General features: G+C 48.4%; 1 protein-coding gene across 3 annotated transcripts in view; it reads left to right on the top strand.

The window, feature by feature from the left end:
- The window catches only part of GRK3 (G protein-coupled receptor kinase 3), an 86,668-nt gene that overhangs the window by 44,984 nt on the left and 19,822 nt on the right, over positions 1 to 21,862 (top strand). For all 3 annotated transcript variants that reach the window (XM_084820349.1, XM_084820350.1, XM_084820348.1), the window contains exons 4-10: positions 4,868 to 4,969; positions 5,470 to 5,544; positions 8,800 to 8,861; positions 11,766 to 11,817; positions 13,347 to 13,438; positions 15,239 to 15,338; positions 20,275 to 20,353. In XM_084820349.1, the coding sequence (XP_084676475.1) occupies positions 4,868 to 4,969; positions 5,470 to 5,544; positions 8,800 to 8,861; positions 11,766 to 11,817; positions 13,347 to 13,438; positions 15,239 to 15,338; positions 20,275 to 20,353 (562 nt within the window). The remainder of the gene's footprint in view (positions 1 to 4,867; positions 4,970 to 5,469; positions 5,545 to 8,799; positions 8,862 to 11,765; positions 11,818 to 13,346; positions 13,439 to 15,238; positions 15,339 to 20,274; positions 20,354 to 21,862) is intronic.

Below are 21,862 nucleotides of genomic sequence, written 5' to 3'. Positions count from 1 at the left end.
CCTGTAGAGCAGGGATCCCCAACACGGACCTCTGACAGTGCCCAAGAACCTCTCCTCTCCCTGCCACCTTCAAAAAAAAGGTTTCTAATGAAAAAAGTTGGAAAACGTGAGGGTGCCAGGTTCTCTTTTCTGTTCCTGAACCTGCCACTGATCAGCTGTTCAGCGATTCCTCTTTGACTAGCCAGGCCCTGATGGTAGACATTAAGTGACTGGTGTCAAGATTGGGTCCAAGCAGATTTGGAGACAGAGCTAGACGAAGCTCAGCTGAGACAGGGAGCAGGGGAGGAAATTCCCCGGGACTCTCCAGGAGGCAGTGAAGAACTTTCCCAAAGGCTTATCGAGCAGGAGGGCCAGGCTCAGAGACCATCTTCTCCCCTCTCTGTGGTAACCCAGCCTTTGTCATAGGGGGAGGGAGCTGCAAAATTGACAGATGCCAGAGCTCGCCACTGAGTTAAGCAGGTGGAGCTGAGAGGAGGTGTGAGGCATCCCACCAGATTGGCTGCCCATCAGAAGTTGGGTTGGGAGGATCCTCCCTGAAGGGAGGAGCCCCCCAAAAGCCTGCCGAACAAGGTGGGAAACCCATCCATTAGTTGAAAGGCAACTGCCCTGCTTTCAGTAGCTCTCTTAACAAAAGCGCTATTTAGCTAATTAGACCCAGAGGACAGCTCCCAGCCTTTCTAGTTGCTTCAAGTGTGAAGAGGTGCTATTAACTGAATAAAAGAGTTTGTGGATTGCACAGCAAGGAGTCTCTATTGCCTCACTACTCAGTGGGAGGGCTTGGAATCCCTGACAACTAGCCACATTTTTTGTGGGAGCCATTTTGTGGTGGTGCCCACAGCAGTTTCTCAAATTCCCAAATTTGCTCATGCATCCAAAAAGATTGGGGACCCTTGCAGTAGAGTCACTTATCTGGGAGTAAGTTCCTTTGAACTTAATGGGATTTGCTTCTTAGTAGACATGTATAGGATTGCACTGTACATCTTCCAAATGTATTTTAGGAGATTGGTGCTGACCCAGCCTCTGTTTCCCTGGGGTGTGGCATATGTCACTCTGTTCTCCCCCACTCCTGGCCTTAGAAGCAGACCAGAGATAAACTTTCTAAGGAAATGCAGGTGCTGTGTTGTAGCAGCTGGGGGCGGGGGGGGGGGCATGGTGTGGCACAATAGAGAATGGTGGGAGGACTTACCTGTCCTGGGAACAATTTCTACTGGCCCACAGCACCCGGCAGTCACTTAATGACAAGGCTGCACTAGCCAGAGGGCTGAAGACTTTCTTTCTGTAGAGCTGGAAAAGGTGCAGGAAAGGGTGACTAAAATGATCAAGGGGCTGGAGCAACTCCGCTATGAGGGAAGGTGACGATGTCTGGGGCACTTTAGCTTAGATAAGAGACAACAGAGGTGTATCAGATTATTCATGGTGTGGAGAAAGTGGACAGGGAGACATTTTTCGCCCTCTCCTAAAATATCAGAACTCAGTGGGGTGATCTAACGAAGCTGAATGGAGGAACAGTCAGGACAGGCAAAAGGGCTGCTTCTTCACACAGCGCGTGGCTGAACTGTGAGTTTTGCTGCCACAGAAGTGGTGATGGCCGCTCCAGCTTAAGAAGCTTCAAAAGGGGATTAGTCTACTCCATGGAGCAGGATACGTCTCTCACTGACTGTAGCCATGATGTGGCTGTGTGCAGCATCCCACCCAGCGCCCATTGCTGGGGAGCAGTTGTGAGTAAAGGCGGTTTCCTTCACTCGCTTGTGGGTTTGGCTGGCTAGTTTGGGGAACAGGATGCAGGACAAGCTGGACCTTTGGTCTGTTCCAGCAAGGTCCTTCTTATGTTCCACAAATATTAGTTCAGAGCTGAGCCCTATTAGCGCAGAGCTTCAGCCATTGGGCAGTGCAATGATGCAATGAATAAATACTCCCCCGACCCTACCCTGGTTTGATAACAGAGGCTTAGGTCTCAGTCAGAAGGAACGTTTGCCATGTCATGACATTGTCCTACTTGGCTCTCTGGGTCTGAACCTGAGTTGAGAATGAACTGGCAAGGTACGCGGGGCACTTGCAACGTGGCAGAGTATGCAATTATCTCTGTGTACCCAGCGTTCTCTCCCTCTCTCTGTGTGTATTCTAAATCAATTTGCCCCAAGGAGCAGCCTGTAGTTCAGAGGTGGGGAAACTCACCCCCCCTGTCCCCACTGTCAGGGTCCTAGTATGGGCCTCCAGGCTTCCCTAGTTGGCCACACCCCTTTCCCCTGACCACCAGACGTTTGGTGGTTTTCCAGCTTTTGCATTGTTTCTTTCAAAAGTTGAAATGCCTCTCCTGAGCTTGGTTCCTGGCAGGAAGAGCTTCAAGATAAAATGAGCTGGTATTTTAGTTGCTTTTCCACTGGAAGGCAGCCCCAAGATCTTCACCAAAATTGAATTGGCCCTGGGGCTGGCAGAGGTTCAGCACCTCTGCTGTAGTCCTCAGACACAGTGTGCCTACACATGGACATGTCCCAGTGCAACTCTTTGCACATCAAGGGGCAAACTGAAACTCCTAACACAGTTTTCCCCAAACACCTGATAGCGGAGGCATGCTTTTTCTTTTGAAATGTAAATTGCAGAATGCTTCACTCTTCCATCCCCAGAAGTTTGCTTTCAGAGTGTGTCTGTTGAGACTCAGCCTAGTGCCTGGTGGGGTTCAGTTTGTGTGTGAGCAGATAAGGATCCACAGGGCAATAAATGTGGTTGCAGAGAGACCCTGGATGAGACAGGTGAAGAGCAAAGGGCCAGGGTCAAGTACCAATCATGGCCAGGCAGAAGGGTGACTTCTCAGAGAGGGGTCAGAAGCCGATGCGAGGCCAGCAAAAACAGGGAATGGGAGAGAAGGCAGAGTCCTCGCACCAGAGACAGGTTGCTTGGTCTGATGAGCTGGCTTGGCCTCAACGGCTTTATAGGGCCTGGTGGGTCCGGACTGGCTTGCAGTGTCAGCTGACAGTATTCCAGCTGGGGAGCTGGCTGAAGTTCTCTTCAGGCTGGAACGGCAGCCTAGAGGGCACCCTTTCCCCCAAGGCCTGGTCTGTCTGCACCTGGCCACCGGGGGACCCAGAGGTGTGGCGGCGGTGCAGGAAGTAACGAAGGTGTAGGGGACAGGCCGCTGCAGGCCCTGGCCGGAGATTCTCCTCAGGGACCTTCAGTGTCTGATTAAGAATTACTTTCCCCCAGAGGAGCTCCCTGCCTGCCTTTGGAAGGAAATCCAGCCAGGTATGCAAGGGGCAGCATCCACAGAGAGTAGATGATTCCCAAAGCGTCTGCATTGGGAGTGGTGGAAGATCTGATTGCACCTGTGACTGACAGGTGGCAGGATTGCCCGTGTCTTATGGAGGCTGATTTTGGAGGGAAGCAGGGTCAGAGCAGCAGAGCATACAGGGATGCACCAAACATCCTCCTCTCAGGGTGGGTATTCCTGGGCATCTCTGTGTCCAGAATGGTCAAATGATCCAGTCCCATTTCATGCAGAGTTGTGACAATGGCCTGCCTCTAGGTTGAGTGGAAGGTGGCATGGGCCAAGCAGTGACTCGTACAGAGACACAGGAGGGCAGCCTCCTTGGTGGAGGAATGTTCTGGGCTCACAGGAACTGTTAGCATAGTTGCTTGGGGATACGATTTGGGAACTATAGCAGGTGGGCGGTGCAATGGCCTTTATCCTTGTGGACTTCCCAGAGTCGTGTAGCTGCCCACTGTTGGGAACAGGATGCCGGGCTGGGTGGAACTCTGTGCTGATCCAGCTGCAGGGCTCTTCTTCTGTTCTTAATCACTGTGCTAAGAAGTGCAACAAGGGGTGTTGGTGCCAATGGGGTCTGACTATGCCATATTGGTGACCAACAGGGTCAGGTAGCATGTCAATGCAGCACAGGGTCTCCTGCTCAGAGGACGTAAGTGACTGCCCCACCCCCACGAAAATCCCCTTTCTGGTGTTGGCAGTGCTGCAGGCCTGATGTAAATGCAGAACTCTCTTTTCCATGGAAACTGATTAGAGGAATTAGTGGACGGAGCTGAGTCAGATAGGCTAAGAAGCTTGATTGCAGCTTGCGAACTCCTGGCCTGCTCCCCAGCGCCAGGAAAGCTTCTCGGGCAGTTCCCAAAATAGCCCAGGATCTGCCAGGCATGGGGGGGAGCGCCAGGTGCTGGCTGCAGCAGCCCTGCTAGGATGGCAGCCGGCAGCCAGCACCCTGCTCTTGACATCTGGAGAAATCTGAGCAGGACTCCTCTTTGCTGGAAGGGTATCATCAAAGGAGGAGAGGGGTGCGCATTTGGCAATGTACCTGAATATGGGATCGATCTGTTTTGAAAGACAAGATTTTGACAGATCAGCACCGCAGTAGCTCTGTTGGCTCCACAGAGCGAGAGATGCAGAAGCAGGCTGGAAAACATTTAACTGGAACTTGTAGAACATCCTTCCCCATCCTAGTGCCCTCCAGATGGGGAGTGCTGGGAGTTGTAGTCCAGCACATCTTGAAGGCGCCAAGTTGAGGAAGGCTGCCCAAGAATTAAAAGTCAAAGCACTCACTTTTCAATAATGTAGGACTGTTAATAGGTCCAATATCTCAGAAAAGGAAGAGCAAAAGATTTATTTCTCTGTGCCATGGCAAGACAGTTACCCAGCTATCCCATGCCTGCAGTTGTCTCATAGCTGCAAGGTCTATAGGATGTGAGGCTCGACTTTGGCCCCCCTCTCCTGCAGTGGGTCCAAGTTCCAGGATGCATGAGAGATGAGAGACGTCACCATGGGGGAGTGTGTGGACATATGGGTCTGTGTGAGTGGAATGGTCCTCCACCTGTATGTTCAAGGAAGGCTCAGCACTCTGATTCACCATGTTGTGTCTTGCAGATAAAAGAATACGAAAAATTGGACTCAGAGGAGGATCGTCTCAGCAGGAGCCGGCAGATCTACGACACCTACATCATGAAGGAGCTGCTCTCTTGCTCACATGTGCGTATGAGTCCACTGGAATTCTTTAAAGGGGTGCACCTAAAACTGGAGAGAGAATTCTTAACGTGAGACCCTAACCAGAGACTTGAATACAACAGCTCTCCAAGAACTGCAAGGGACCGTAATCCAATTTGCTTCCGTTTGCCTTGGCTCTGGATTCCTCCCTGTGGCCTTGCAGAACCCCATTTTAAAATAGTGCTTTTGCCAAAAGAGTTCAAAGCCAGAGAAAAATGTCCCAGTGGCTTGGTATGCTGATCCTCTTAATGCTAGTGGCTTCCTTTATTTAGACTATGATGTCTGTTTGGAGTGCTGCAAACCCATTTGTCATGCTTCTTCCTCCTGAAAATATGGATCCTGGGCTGGAGAGGATGGCGAAACGTGCTCCTGGCTTGCCCTGTCCATCTCCAAAGGGAAAGGAGAGGCAATCCCAGTGATGCCCAAGCCATTCTCAGAGTGTCTGTAATCCATTCAAACACCTGCTCTTATCATTTGTCCTATAGCCTTTTTCAAAGCAAACGGTCAATCATGTGCAAACCCACCTGTCCAAGAAGCAAGTACCGACAACCCTTTTTCAGGTGAGTGCAGAATGAGTCATATTTTTATGCATCTAAAGGTTTACTCGTAGCTCAGTGAAATGGTGAAATAAACACGTACCCTGCAAATAAACCTGCCTAAACATGGTGTGTCCTCCAAAAGGGTCAGAGCAGTTAAAATTGTGTTCAAGATGGGGATGGGCCTGGGGCAGCACTTAAGCTCTCCAGATGTCTTAGACTACAATTCTCATCATCCCCAGCCAGCATGGGAACACTGAATAATGACTTGACTGGAAGGGTAAGGAGGGCTATTATAAGGATATTATGGATATCCTTTCTGCATAATATGGTCAGGAGTTCACCATACATATAGGACAAGGTTCTCCTGGGAGTGGGTGAAAAAGGACCTCCTTCTCCCACATGGGGCTGCCCAAGTTTTGGGATTTCCTGAGTTCCTCACCTTAGGAGGTGGGTGGCTGGTGGCTGGGGAAGAGGGCTGTCTCTGTTGTGGCCCTCCGCCTTGCACATCTGCCTCCCTAGGAAGGCTTGCTTGGTCCTGGGCTTCATGTCCATTGAGCATTGGGTCAAGACCACCTAGACTTGGGGTGCAGAACCCCAGCCCCATGGGGTAAATCTGGCCCTCCTGGGATTTTCCAGATGGCTCCTCCCCCTTTCCCACGACCACTGACTGGTGGCTTCCCAGCTTTTGTGCAGTTTTTCCCCCATTCTAAAAAGATGAAATTCGTCTCCTAAGGATTAGCTACTGGCAGGAAGAGATTTAAGCTGCAGTATGCTGGCACTTTTGGCCCCTGCCCCTTTTACCTTTCGGCCCTGCCCACCACTGGAATGCGGCCCCCAAGAGCTTCTCTGAAATGGAATTTGGCCCTCCGGCTGAAAGAGGCTGAACCCCCCTGTTTTAGACCTTGACTTTGATTTTGTTTTTTGCTTCTAGCTTTTTAAATAACTTCTGAGATTTCATTGTTGTGGTTGTGTTTTTAATAGTTGTGAGGTGCTTTTCAAAGTCCCTGGTCTATGAAGTGGGTTATGAAATCTTTGTGATAAATGGCTATTAAGAGGAGAGAGAGAGAGGGAGAGAGAGAGAGAGAGAGAGAGAGAAGTGCGGAGTGCGGGGGAGGGCAAAGGCGTTCTGAGGAGAATCCCAGGTACAAAGAGGGCATGGTGGATATATAGTGAACATAGATGTGTGTGTCTGTGTGTGTGTCGGGGAGAGTCAGAATGGAGAAGAAAGCAAAGTTGTGTGGGGAGATGGTATAAACAGCCCTGGAATCTGAACTGGATGGAAGGCTGTATATAAATGTGTAAAATGTAAGTACAGAGATTTTTAAGGCAGCCTCCTCCAACCCGGAGGCTGGCTGGGGGACGCTGGGAGTTGTGGTCCAACACATCTGGAGGGTGCCAGGTTGGGGGAGGCCATTCTAAGGGATGGAATCCCTGACCTGCCTAGCAGTCCCACGGAGCGAAAACATCTCAGAAGAGTCACCTGGCAGCCAACAGCTTGTCCCACCAGGCTTCGGTGCCCATTCCTGCCTGGGGCTGAAGGGAGGGCTGTTCTACAGTGACCATTCCTCCTGCCACTTGTCCTTGGCTGTTCTTGGCTCCCGCTGATGCCTTCGCAGCCAAAATGAGACAAACGGAGGGCTAGACTCAGGATAGCTCTGTGCATCATGCCGTCCAGCCTGGACCAGATCCTGCCCACAGGCAGCAGCTTTCTACCCAAACATTAGGCACGAGAGATGCTGCAAGGCCCCTCAGCTGCTGCTGGAGGGTGCCCCCTCCGCCCTTCAGTCCTCCGTGCCGAACAGGTTTCTCGCCCCATGTGCAAGTGGGCACAGGTAGCATTATGCACGGTTAGCTGCCGCAGCCTGGCCAATTACACTTAATGATGGGGTGGAATTAGTGCCATTATACAGCAGGAGCTTTTTGAGCTTGTGGGGAGGGAAAGTAGGTCATAGGAAATCCCTGTGCACATTTAACCAAGCAGGTGTAACAGCTCTTTGTGAGTTTTTCATCCAGCCTCCTTCCCTCTCCCAGCTGTTCTGCTAATGGACTTATGGATGTATCACCACTTTCGCAACACCGGCCACGTGGCCACGTTTTCACTATATCAAGTTGAAATGTGCCCCTCTAGAATAACCCCCTAATTACTGACCTGCGGGAAACCGCTTTTTAAAAACGAACTGCTCCTGATCCGTAGGAACTTGAAGCCAAGTTGCCCTTATACATCAAACTCATCCCAAGTGGAGCAGGGGAATCACTGCCTCACATGGGAGATTTCCTCCATGGGGGATGTCTCCTGGTGAAAGGGCCGAGGGAGGAAGCTGCGATCCACGAGGGGCGCAGCACTGTGTGACTTCTCCTTTGCTGTGATGGGTCTGGGCCGCAATACTGGGCCGTTAATGTATTTCTGCATTGTGCCACATGGTTTAAAGCCCAAACTGGTATAAACAATCAGTCTCACATTATTTTGATTCCTAAAATCAGGATTTTAAAACCATACTTTTCATGCCTGAGATTTGAGCAATTTTTCCAAATTTGTACGAAGTTTAGTTACGCCTGAACTTTAATAAATGTTGATGAATTTCTAAACTCTGTAGAGTTTTGTTAGTCTTTAAGGTGCCGCAAGACTCTCTGTTGTTTGTCCTCCCAAGGAGATTTATGATACTCAGTAAAGCAACGTAATATCACACAAAACAATATTAAAATATTAGAACAAGAACAGTGTATAAATGGATACATGAGGTAGAACAATAACATGAAAACAACAGCTTTTTAATCAACAGCTTCTGTTTACTAACAGTAAAGTAGAGGCAGCAGATAAAACAGTTACAATTACATCCAGTTAAAAATCTACATAAATAAAAGGGCTGCAAATCCTGACATGTTCTGCTGATAGCAGGCTCTGCTTCTGAGGGATGATGGGAATTGTAGTCCAACACAGCTCCAAGATTCCAGTGGAATGCTCCCCAGGACAGGGTCTTCTCCTCAGTGGCCCCAGTAGACTTCCTGGAGAGGTTCATTCTGCCCCTTTTCTGGCAGGCTGCTCCTTCTCAGAAAGCCTTTTAAGATTCTCTTGGTTGTGTCATACTGCATAAATTAACGAATTATCACCTTCCTCTTGTGATCTGCTGCTTACCTTGTTGCGCTTTGTTTTTATCTTGGTTTATGTTACGGATTTTAAAATTTTCTTAGATTCCTTGTGGTTCTTCTTCTTTTATTTTAGCACAAAAAGCAGGTTACCACTCTAAGAAATAAAATCAGTGTTTGTTTTTCCTGTAGCCCTACATAGAAGAAATTTGCGACAGCCTCCGAGGAAAAACCTTCCAAATGTTTCTAGAAAGGTATGGTGACTGATTGTGCATTTATACACTGCAGCCTTTTGCACGGCCATTGCGAGTTCCTACAGAGTTGGGATTGGAATAGCTTGTAAGAATGAGCAAGTGGAAGCTGTCTGGAATGTGCTGAGCATTCTAGAATGGTAATCTGTTGTGGCTCAAGGTACTAGTCCTTCCAGAGTCTAAGCGTGGTACGTGGACCTACTAGCTGTGCCAATCTAAGTGGGGCACAGCAGACTTGATTGCCCTTCCCTCCTGCTTCAATCTCTAATCTCCTGGTGTTGCTTTTGATCCTGGAAGGATTTGTTTCCCATGAGGTTTGATCTTGGCAATTAAGACAAGCTTTGCAGGAGCTGAGCTGGGTACATTGCACTGCAAAGCGTTTTGCAAAGCGGCTCAGTTCCTCTACAAGATTTGCAGCACTTCAGCTGATTTTCCTTACTTGGGAAATTTGAGCTGCTCTTCTGTTTTAAAGGAAACACATAGGCAGACCACTTCTAGGGGGTGGGGCAAAAGGTTGGAGAAGGAGGTGGCTGGAAGGAAAATAAGTATGCCTGCTCCAGGGCTAGTGCATTTTCCCTCCCTTATTGTGGGAATGAGAGGGCTTTGGATCCTGAAGATGAAAGCCTCTGCTGATCCACCCTCACCTTGCTGTGCCCCCCCCCCCCCCCCGCCATCGGAGCACTGACGATGGAGGAGGGACAGCGGTGGAAGTTTCTGCTGCCACACTGTGGAGGTATCTGGGGCCTGTGGAGGGGGTATTTGCAATACTCTATTGCCGATGGGACACCCTCCCAAGAATCCCACAAGATTGTGCCCTAAGCAGCTAACAAAAAAGTATCCGCCACTTAGTTAACTTACAGCTAGGCTTCAGCAGTATGCGAACTGAGAACTACCAGAAGTACAAGCTGGGTTTCGAAGAGGCAGAGGAACTAGAGATCAAATCGCCAACGTTCGCTGGATCATGGAGAAAGCAAGAGAATTCCAGAAAAACGTCTATTTCTGCTTCATTGACTACACTAAAGCCTTTGATTGTGTGGATCACAACAAACTGTGGCAAATTCTGAAAGAGATGGGAGTACCAGACCACCTTACCTGTCTCCTGAGAAACCTGTACGAGGGTCAAGAAGCAACAGTAAGAACCAGACATGGAACAACCGATTGGTTCAAAATTGGGAAAGGAGTACGACAAGGCTGCATATTGTCACCCTGCTTATTTAACTTATATGCAGAGTACATCATGAGAAACGCCGGGTTGGATGAATCACAGGTCGAAATTAAGATTGCCGGGAGAATTATCAACAACCTCCGGTATGCAGACAATACCACCCTAATGGCAGAAAGCGAAGAGGATCTCAAGAGCCTCTTGTTGAGGGTGAAAGAGGAGATTGCAAAAGCTGGTCTGAAACTCAACATTAAAAAAACGAAGATCATGGCATCTGCCCCCATCACTTCCTGGCATATGAAAGGGGAAGAAATGGAAGCAGTGACAGATTTTACTTTCTTGGGCTCCAAGATCACCGCAGATGGTGACTGTAGCCATGAAATTAAAAGACTCTTGCTCCTTGGGAGGAAAACTATGGCCAACCTAGACAGCATAGTAAGAAGCAGAGACATCACCTTGCTGACAAAGGTCCATCTAATCAAAGCTATGGTTTTCCCAGTAGTAATGTATGGCTGTGAGAGCTGGACTATAAAGAAGGCTGAGCGCCGAAGAATTGATGCTTTCGAACTGTGGTGCTGGAGAAGACTCTTACGAGTCCCCTGGACTGCAAGGAGGTCAAATCAGTCCATCCTCAAGGAAATCAAGCCTGAGTGCTCATTGGAAGGACAGATACTGAAGCTGAAGCTCAAATATTTTGGCCACCTAATGCGAAGAGAAAACTCTCTGGAAAAGACCCTGATGCTGGGAAAGACTGAAGGCAAAAGGAGAAGGGGACAACAGAGGATGAGATGGCTAGATAGCATCACCGATGCAATGAATATGAACTTGAGCACACTCCGGGAGAGAACGCAGGACAGGAAGGCCTGGCGTGCTCTGGTCCATGGGGTCACGAAGAGTCGGACACGACTGAACGACTGAACAACAAAACAAGCAGTATAAAAAGACCCTTAATTGGAATTGTCACTGTTTTTAATTAAGGGGAAAGCAGCAACGGCACAAGTAATTAAGGAAAATTCTAGTCAACAAATGACTTGGCATACCTCTCTTTAGGTAAAGAATTCCAAAGTGTGGATGCTGCCACAGAGCAGGATGCCACTTGCTTCTTTCTCCTTGCCAGTTGAGATAGTTTTGGTGAAACTGAGTGGTGTACATAGCTCAGAACTAAGGTCTTGCAAGGTCTGTTTCTGAGTGTTGCACCTCAGTGTGCTGCAAGTGAGGTGCTAAGGGTCCGGTGTTCTTAAATCTGCTTGCTTTAATGAAAAGACATCTGCGTCAATATTGTTTTTTTTGCTGCCAAATGTAACACACAAAACATTGGATTATATATGGGAGATATTTCAGGAGTCTGCTTTTCTACCTTGAGAATAAGCAATTAATCATTTATTTTGCAGTAAAAAGAATTCATTCCTTAATTATTCCACAGAGTTCTCTTAATTACAGTGTTTAATTATTTTTCTCAGGATATACTTGGATTTTTTTTTTCAATACGTTACAAATGAGAGTCTTACAGAAATGAGAAATATGGAGGCACATTATTTCTGGAGGCATTTTTCACTGGAATGCTGTCTGATGCTTTTTATAATAAGCATTGTAAAACAAATATCGGTAAAGAATTGTCTCTGGTTAGAATCTGCTCACTGAAGACTTGCTAATCAACAGAGTTTTTAAAACTAAAAATACAGTTTTAACTTTTCATGAATCGTGTTATTTTTCATTACCACAGAGATCTTTTTTCTTGTTTGCAGTGATAAGTTTACTAGATTTTGTCAGTGGAAAAATGTAGAGCTTAACATTCATGTAAGTATTTACAGATCTCTGTGTGTGTGTGTGTGTGTGTGTGTGTGTGTGTGTGTGGTCCTAAAATCAGGGATGGCCATGAGGCAGATTCTGGATCGTTGGCCATTTTCTTGTGGAACACCTAGCAGTGACTGGGATTCTCATAAAAGATCCTGGTCTAGGTGGACTTCGATGCGAGGCAGAAAGAAATACACTTTTGATGTTCTTAAAGAAGAGTGCCAATTCAAGATCAGTTGTGTGTTGATGCTTCCGAGATCCTGAGGATGCAGTCTTGTTTAGTGAATTTAATATAGGAACATAGGAAGCTGCGTTATACCATGTCAGACCAGTGGTCCATCTAGCCCAGTATTGTTGACACAGACTGGCAGCAGTGCTCTCCAGGGTTTCAGGCAGGAGTTTTTCCAGCCCTGCCTGGAGATGCTGGGAATCAGTTGACCATGGGAATTCTAGTGAAGAAGGAAAAAAAGAGACCACATAGGAGGTTTGACAGCTATGCCCTGTTTAAAACGATGGGGTCCCTCTGCCCTCGAAAACAGTTCACTTTAAACCAGGGGTGCAGAACTCCTTTCAGCAAGAGGGCCAAATTCCATTTCAGAGAATCTCTTGGGGGCCGCATTGCAGTGGTAGGCAGGGCCAAAGGCAAAAGGGGTGGGGCCAAAACACCAGCATATTTTAGCGTAAAGCTTTTCCTGCCAGTAATGAATTCTTAGGAGAGAAATTTTAACTTTTTAGAAGGATTGGTTGTTGAGGGAAAGGGGGCGGTGCCAGGGAAAGGGGTGTGGCCTTCTGGGGAGGGCTGCATTTGGGTCCCAGGGGGTCAGATTGGTCCCCAGGCCTAAGGTTCTGCTGTAAACAGTGTGATCCAATGCATGTTTACTTTTTTCAGTGGGGCCTCTGCCTAGTAGGATTGGATTGCAGCCTAAATGCAGCTTTGGGTTAACGGTTAATTTCTCAAGCTGGGAAATGCTGGACCTTTAATCATCCTTAGAGGTCTGATCAAATGGCCATTCCTCCTTCCTGCTCTGCATGACGTGGGGTGAGGGGAAGGTACTTGGCACATGCCCAGAGGCAAGTCCTATTACTTCACATGTTCTGTGGGAGTGCACTGGAGATTACAGAACTCAGTTACATCCCTGCCCCAGTTCAAATTAGGCGCTGCTTTGGGCTCAGTTCATTAGGAGCACTTCCTGCGCAAGCCCTCTGTTGAAATGCATGTGCCCCAGTGGTTTCACATTTGTCCTGATCCCCCTGAAATCGCTGCTGCCTTTTGAGTCCTAATGTGTTGGATAATGTTTTGTTTGCTGGGGCCTCTGCTGACTCCCCGACTTCTAGAACATGTTGCTGTATTGCTAACAATAACAGCCCATTTTGTCCTTGACTCCTTCCCAATTCCTGAAAAGCAAAAGGAGGCAGATAGTTCTTCCAGACACATCAGTCTGGGTGTAATTTCAGAGGATGGTTCTTCTAAGAAGGCAGGTGCGTTGGCCATTGGCAAATGTCGTTTCCATTTCGCTCTGTTCTGTCCACAGCTGACCATGAATGACTTCAGTGTCCACCGGATCATCGGGCGAGGAGGCTTTGGAGAAGTCTATGGCTGCCGAAAAGCAGACACAGGGAAAATGTAAGGAGCTTCGCTAGTGTTTATAAGGAGAGAAGCTTTAATGCCTCCAGACAATCCCCCCCCCCCGCCCCCAAGCAGCAGAACAACCAGCGTGAGAAGGACTGTGGTGTGGTGTATTTAATTGTCCCAGTTCCTCAGGGGGTTGCAGAACATCTCCAGTTTGAAAAGACATCCCGTTTCCCAATCGTGTCGTGTTTGGTATGTTCTGGCTAACCTAACAAGCCAACAGCAGCACAGTGTGCGTGGGGGGGGGGGGGGTCAGGGAAGGTGCATTCTAGCCCATGAAGGTTTCCCTGGTTACCAAATTTTAATCCACGCCTTGTAACAAAATGTTGCCTGCTAATTCTTTAAAACTTTCCTTAATTCTGGGATCTCCCAGTGTTTTTATGCCTGCAGACAGCTCTCTTAGCACTCTCCAAGTTCCCTGCCCTTTCTGATTTTTAAATTAAACTGGGAGGCTGCCATGATGCAAAGCAAACCAATGCCATCTTTATTTGGGATCAAAAGAGTGGTTCTGTGTTTTGGAGTTCAGACCCCGCCTCTGCCTTGTACATAGGTTCTTGGGCAAGTTATTTTTCTTTTAGCCTCAACCACCAGTTTGACTTCTGGGAAATGAGTGCTTTGTGACAGGCCATGCCCACCATGGCAGCCACTTTATGCATAGGCAAGACCCCCGCCCCCCCCATGGCAGCTATTTTGTGAGAGCTCCCACAATACTTTCAAAATTCCAAATGTGCCCGCCAACCCAAAAAGGTTGGATACCCCTACCTTAAGTTGTGAGAGCGAGAGTAACACTTCTGTATGTTAATGCCCCAGCTTTGCCTGAGCACATATGCTTCATGGCTGTGATGCCTCTTATGCTAGGCAACATGGACTTTCTCACAGAGCCGACCCCTTCCGATGTGCTTGGGTGGAGTGTTGCAAAATATACTTTCGGCTCCCAGGCTGTTGTCAGGAGAATAAAGCCACCTCCAAGAATTCGGCGGTTGGGCATCCCTGGTGTGGCGTGCCTCCTCAAACTAAATTCACATTTCTGTTAAACTCAGCAGAGGTTGAGTTCTTGTATTGTTATCATTTTAATTTTGTTTTATCTTGTACGTTGCTTAGAGCAGGGGTTGAGCAACTTGTGGCCCTCCAGATGTTTTGACTTACAACTCCCATGATCCCTTTTCAATGGCTATGCTGGCTATGGCTGTTGGGAGCTGCAGGCCAAAATTCTAGAGGGCCACAAGTTTCCCACCCCTGGCTTAGAGAAAACAATGTAGCTACCCCGCTGGAAGTTGCTGAAACAACTGCATTTTATAAGGGGGCTGTGGCTTATTGTTATAGAGCCCCTGCTTGGCATGCAGAAGGTCCCAGGGTCAGTCCCAGGCATCTCCAGTTTGGACTGGGAAAAACTCCTGCCTGAAACCCTGGAATCCTGCTGCTGCCAGTCAGTGTTGACAATACTGGGCTAGAATGGACCAAGGGTCTGACTCAGCAGAAGGTAGCTTCCTATATTCCTGTACCTATAAAGCAGCTGTTAAATAAATCCATCCCATCTCCTGTTTAAAGGCTCAGGCAGCCGCTGGTGGGAAAGACCCTTTTCTGCCTGAATGCTGCCAGTCACAAGAGACAATACTGGCCTAGCTAGACAGTCTGATGTGGTCTGAACAGCTTCTGATGTTCCTTGAACCTCTCCTGAGCCACCAGTTGACTTACTTTTCTGCCTTCAGACCTCAGACATGGATGAGAGTTTGGTGTGAGGATGGTGGGGAGACCTATGTTAAAGCACCTTCCTCAAGTACTCAACACTTTCAGGTATGCGATGAAATGTTTGGATAAGAAGAGGATCAAGATGAAGCAAGGGGAAACGTTAGCCTTAAACGAAAGGATCATGTTGTCCCTCGTCAGTACTGGCGTGAGTATGTTATAGCCTCCTTCACACGTACAAAGAAAAGTATGCAAGTTTATATGTTATGTGATGTTAAAATAGGGAAATTCAGCCTCCAGGTAAGAATTTCCTGTAGTTATTCTGTTGTCACATAAATGCTCACTTGCATTGTGAATTGTAGTTTCATGGTACTGAAAAGTCCATGAAATCTCAGCACTTAGGGTTGGCTGAAAACCTAAATAAATTAATAAAATGGGATGTTGGATTATGCCAGGATCAGTGTAGTTATCATGGCTGTTATATTCTATGTATGTGGCCACATTTGAAATACCATGAACAGCAGCCTTCCACCTGCTGGCTGGGAATGATGGGAGTTGTAGTCAAATTAATCTGGAGGGCACCAGGGCAGGGAAGGCTGCTTCAGTTTGGGCTGCTCCATCTCAGTAAGGATATCATCAAAGTAGAAAAGCTACAGAAAATAGCAACTGAAGCAATCTGAGCATAGGGCAGGAGTAGGAAACCTGGGGACCCTCCAGATGTTTTGGACTACAACTCCCACCATCCCTATCCATTTGCTGTGCTGGCTGGGGCTGGTGGGAGGTGTAGTCCAAAACATCTTGGGAGTATTGGGTTGCCTAACCCTGGCATAGGAACACCTCCCCGACGAGGAAAGGCTAAAACGTTTGGGGGGACTTCTTAATGTAGAAAAAAGATGGCGGAAGAAGGCCAAGATAGAGAATGGTTCATAAACTCAGCATGGTGTGGATAAAATGGGGAGTTTCTCTCTCTTTCTCTCGTAATATGGGCAGGAGAGTCAGGGCAGGTAAAGAAATGTACGACTCCAACAACACAGACTTACTTTGTGGCATTTATTACGTGATGATGATGGCCACCAGCTCAGATGGCTTGAGGCAGATTCATGGAGCAGGGGAGGTGCATTGTGGGCTCTTAGCCACGTGGTTATCCGGAGCCCCCAGGGGGGAGGTGTCCGCCCAGGAGGGCAGCTGCTGAGAAGCCACAGCAGGAGGGGGCTTGTGCCTTCATGCCCAGCTCGTGAGCTTCCCAGAGCCCTTTAGCTGGCTGCTGTGAGAAGCAGGGTGCTGGATTAGATAGGCTGCCCTCCCCCCTCCCCCCGGAATTGTTTTCTATTTGAAGCATTTTTTATCCTGCTCCTCAACCCAAAAGGCTTCCGGAGCAGCGTGTATGCATCAATAAAAGCAATTCACTTCCTGCCCGCAGGCTTTCAAACTAAAAAAGACATGACATAAAAGGAAAAAAGAATGGGGAAGGAAGAGGAAAAGAGCAAGTGGTCTTTAAGCAGGGCTGGTGACCTGGCCCTGTTCCTTCCCATCTCATCTCCGTCTCTCGCAGCCTGCTGGAACGGTTGCTGGTGGTAACAGTTCTAATCAGACCTTTTGGTCTGATCCAGCTGCAGGGCTGTTCTTACACTCATGATAGCTGTGATAAAAGCACTTTATATACTGAGAAAACACTGGATAAAGTATCATGGTGGCAGGGGAGGAGCAGAGTCATTTCAGTGGTTTGTCTGTGCGCGCCCTGTCTGTATAGCTGGTGTGACAGTATTTTGAGAGGCAAGTTTCTTGTTTTATAACAGCCCTGGCCTTTTCCATGGTTGTGACCCAATATACTTACCATCACATAATGAAAGTAAAGCATTCTGTATGCTTTAAAGCCCCCCACCCCCAATGCTCCTATCTGGGCTGATTAGGAAACAGACATTGAAATGGCAGCATCTTCATGGAATAATAACCTTGTTACGTCAAGCCAAAAGCAGCTCTGATTGCCATAGTTACTTGGGATGCTGGCAGAAAGGTTAATTTTTTTTTCCTGATGACAGTTCTGTTCCAAATTGATTCATGATTCCCTGCTCTGTATAAACATGTTAGAAAATGAAAAGGAGTGGAGGAGTCTTTTGGGTAAGGATATGACATGGTGAAGACGTGGATCATGCTGGGGCTCCTCTTTGCCAGCCAATTCCAGATGGCCTAAGAACCAGAGTGGTCCGTGGAGCTCATTTGAGCTTTGGCCTGGAAGGGCTGGGGTCCAGCACCATTTCAGCCATGGGTCTTTTTTGGCACTTCCTGTATTAAGGCTTTCAAAGCGCACCTAAATGGCACAAAGATGGCCGTGCCATGGCGATGGTACGGGGATTGCCCCTGCGTGTACTGAATGGTATGGCAGGGCCAACGTTGAGCTTGTCACCCTACTTAAAGATTCTGGGGGCGACCCACAGATGATGAGGCAGTTTTGATCACATGTGATTGCGCACTCATGCACTGCGGCAAAAACCACTTGCTGTCGCTCAGCTGAATGTTGATCAATAGTGTCGCTTCTTTGAGGGGAGTGAGAGGTCAATATCCCATCTTAGCTTGGCAAGGGGATCCCAGGGGAGACTGGGTTGCAGCGGTGGTACTGCCCGGAGAGGCTGGATCATGTCTGACACAGCAAGGTCACATCTGATGGGGTAAAAGCCAGGTTATGCACATCCCAGCAGGCAAGGCAAAGTCTAACAGGACCCCGGACAGAACACTGGCTGAAATTCTTACAGGAAGAGCTGCTGTCTCAGCAACATGCAGAAGCCTTCTGAAGGCTGGCAGGTCTGAGGAGCTATCTGCTTCTTAAAGGGCCATTGTCCAATTCTGCAGCCGCTGACTCCCATGACATGAAGGTGCTGAGGACCACATCTTGGAGGTGTCCTCTGAGTCCGAGGAGTCTGGTAAAGCCACATCCTCCTGCCTGAAGGCCCCAGAGTAGGAGATGGGGGTTACTGGATGGAGCCGCCTCCTCCTCTGAGCTGTCCTTTGAGTCACAGGGTGGGATCAAGGCTGGAGTTTGGCTGGGGTTAAACCCTGTGTAACCCTGCACAGGACCTGGGGTCAAGAGGGGCAGGTCCTGTGTAACCCTGCACAGGACCTGGGGTCAAGAGGGGCAGGGAGGCTGAAGGCTGTAATGCCTTGTGAGCGTGCAAGACCTAGAGGGCCTAAGGGGGAGGAAAGCCCAAGAGCTTTTAGCTAAGGAGTGGCTGCTGCTGCTGATACTTGGCACCAGGCTGGCTGAAAGGGAACACAGTGGGCAGCAGATTTAAAAGCTGTAACTTGAGGGAGCGACATGAGTAGAGGAGGGGGCTGCAGAGAGCCTGAAAGAGAAAAGGGGGTCTGTGGGCAGAATGTGAGAGGCAAGGGACACCAAGAAGGTGGCTGTGGTGGCGGCATTTGCATGTTGAGTTGATCCCACCCACCCAGTACGCCCAGCTGTCTCATCTTCTGTGTAGTCTGGTCCTTCCTGGGACTCTAGGCTCACTGCTCCTCTAATTGTGCTCCACTTGCCACCACCGAACCTGGCTCCTGGGGTGAGGGCGCTTCAAGTTTCATGGCTGAGAGCGCTCCTTTGCAAGGCCTTCCCCCCTGATCAGCTTCTCTTCCACTATCCCTCCCCCCCGCCCCCTGCTTTCATTCCCAGTCTCGGGAAGAGCCATCCTGTCCATCCCCCGTAGCTTATCTGAGCAAGCAGAGAAATGAGCCCTGGAGCTGCTGGGCGCCCTTTTCATGGGCGCCTAAATGCCACACAATGCTAGCCAAGCCGAGGGAAGGTGAACAATGCGACAGATGGGCCCCCTTGTCAAATACATCACTCCTTGGGAAGGGGCTCCTTTGTCAACTGCAGAAGGAGAGATTTGCAACCGGAGCGATTTGTGTGACCACAAAAAGAAAGAGGCAGGGAGACATGCAGAGAAGCCTTTGTGTTCAGGGGTTTAGGGGAAGCATTGGCTCCCCAGCCAAGAGGGTTGAAGTTATGCCTCTGATTCTCCAATCCCCCAAGGCAACCTGCTGGGCAGAACTACTCAAGTGTGTGGCTAGAAGGGCTCAGTGCAGCTTTTGTAGCCTGATTCATCACACATTTTCCATCTGTATCGTTGGACCAGAAAGAAATCCTTTGAATGTCAACAACATATCATTAACTTCTGTAGATCTACACAAGGCTGCCTCAGAGAAGTCCCAGGCCCCTCAGTGTATAGAGCCCACCCACCTGCCCTTGGACCACAGCTGGGGACTTGGGGGAGCATGTGGCAATGACATTTGGCTCATGTTTTGTTTCATGTTTTTCTCCCATCCTCTGCCAAGGGCCCATGACAGCCATAGCTATAACACTGCATCTGATTTTATCCTCACAAAGGGAGGTGGATTGGCGAATACATGTAATGCAGAATTGATTCCTAGGATTCACTGCCATAACATCTGGGGATGGAAGGGGTTGGCAGCTGTTTCCCAGCAGGCTGCCATCTGGCCTATCCCAGTTCCCAAACGAAAGACAAATGGAAGGAAACAATGGTGGGCAAGATAAGACCTGCTGTCAGGGTGCAGGACAGTCTTACCCAGCCTGGGGCCCTCCAGATGTTTTGGACTCCAACCCCCATCACCCCCAGCCAGCATGACCAAGGTCAGGAATGCTGGGAGTTGTAGTCCAAAACATCTGGAGGGCCCCAGGCTGGGAAAGGCTCACGTGAAGGGGCTCAACCCTTCAACCACCACCTCCGTTTCAGAGTGGTCCTTCAGCAAAATTACGACTTGGGGGCGTATGCAGCATGGATTAAGAGTTAAGCCGCTGATTGTAGGTTAATTTTTTTTTAAGTTACTGATTTTTAAATATGATACTGATTTGTAAGCCACCTTGGGAAAAGTTCGGTTTTGAAAAGCAGCATATAAATGTTCAGGTGGTTGGGAACAGGGTGCCCGCAGCCCTTGGGAACAGCAAGTGCATTGGGCAAGGGGCTTCCCCCCTCCCCCACTTGTGCAGAAACAAAGCTTCTGCACATCTGCCTGCCTGCAACAGAAAATGGGTCAGTGGGGGGCTACCTCTGGGGGCAGGTGGCACAGCATCTTGGGCAGAGGAAGGGAGCTGGGTCTTGCTTCACGAGAACCCTTTGGTCTCTCTCCCACCCTAGGACTGCCCTTTCATCGTGTGCATGACTTACGCCTTCCACACCCCTGACAAGCTCTGCTTCATTCTGGACTTGATGAACGGTAAGCGAGAGCAAGGCTTCTGGCAGATGCAGTCAAATTGCCCTGGCAGTTTGGTGCAAGGCGTATAGCGACTCTTGAGACTTAGGATTTTGGAGTTTTGCTCCCCTGGCACTAGGATGCACGGAGTGGAACAGAATCAGCTGTGCACATCCTTGTCAGTTTGCTTAAACTGCAGAATTGACAGCAGGTTGCAGAATTCAGCTTGTTCTTGGCACAGAATTTGGATATGTAAGGTATTTAATGGAAGAATTGTCTTAACCCTTGCTGTGGTGGGCAAAGAAATGGGTGCAGAAGGCTGGAGCAGAAGCTGGGTATTGCAAGCAGCATGCTAGAATGATCCCATGGTGGACTGGGAAAAGAGAACAAGGATGGGCCCAGGAAGGAGTAGTGGGAGGTGGGGTGAGTAAATACCTACATGCTCCGGAAGGCTTCTTCTTCTTTTGCTATTTATTTCAATATATTCATACCCTGCTTTTCTGTTAAAAGTGCTACCACAACCCATCATAAGCTAAATGTCCAACAGCAAAATCCCACAGTTTTAAAATATGGATAAAACTAATATAATTATACATTCACACTAGCATCAACAAATCATTTCAAATATCCAACAACCATCACAACTAAAAAGCCTGCTGAAACAGATGGGTCTTATGCCCCATGATATCCTGATCAGCAAACTAGCTAAAAGTGAGCTAGATGAAACAACTATCAGGTGGATCCACAGTTGGCTAAAGAATCGGACTCAAAGAGTGCTTATCAATGGGGTCTTCTCAAACTGGGAAGAGGTAACAAGCTGGGTACTACAGGGCTCAGTCCTGGGCCGAGTGCTCTTCAACATTTTGATTAATGACTTGGATGAGGATGTGCAGGGAATGCTTATCAGATTTGCAGATGACACAAAATTGGGCAGGATAGCTAATACCCTGGAAGACAGAACCAGAATTCAAAGTGATCTTGATAGGCTGGAGCTCTGGGCAGAAAATAGCAGAATGAAGTTTAACATGGATAAATGCCAAGTTCTGCACCTAGGAAAAAGAAACCAAATGCACAGTTACAAGATGGGGGATGCTTGGCTCAACAATACTACAAGAGAGAAGGATCTTGGAATTGTGGTAAATCACAAGCTGAATATGAGCCAGCAATGTGATGTGGCTGCAAAAACGGCAAATGCTATTTTGGGCTGCATTAATAGAAGTATAGCTTCCAAATCCCGTGAAGTACTAGTTCCCCTCTACTCAGCACTGGTTAGGCCTCATCTTGACAACTGTGTCGAGTTCTGGGCACCACACTTTAAGAAGGATGCAGACAAACTGGAAGGGGTTCAGAGGAGGGCTGCGGAGATGATCAGGGGACTGGAAACAGTGCCCTATGAGGAGAGACTGAAAGAACTGGGCATGTTTAGCCTTGAGAAGAGAAGACTGAGGGGAGATATGATAGCACTCTTCAAATACTTGAAAGGTTGTCACAGAGAGGAAGGCCAGGATCTCTTCTTGATCATCCCAGAGTACA

The sequence above is a fragment of the Heloderma suspectum genome, chromosome 13 (assembly GCF_057233095.1).
Source record: "Heloderma suspectum isolate Gila_16-S chromosome 13, 16-S_ref, whole genome shotgun sequence".
In the NCBI taxonomy this organism is placed as follows: domain Eukaryota; kingdom Metazoa; phylum Chordata; class Lepidosauria; order Squamata; family Helodermatidae; genus Heloderma; species Heloderma suspectum.
Note: the sequence above shows the minus strand (reverse complement) of the source record. Positions and strands in the feature narration are given on the sequence as shown.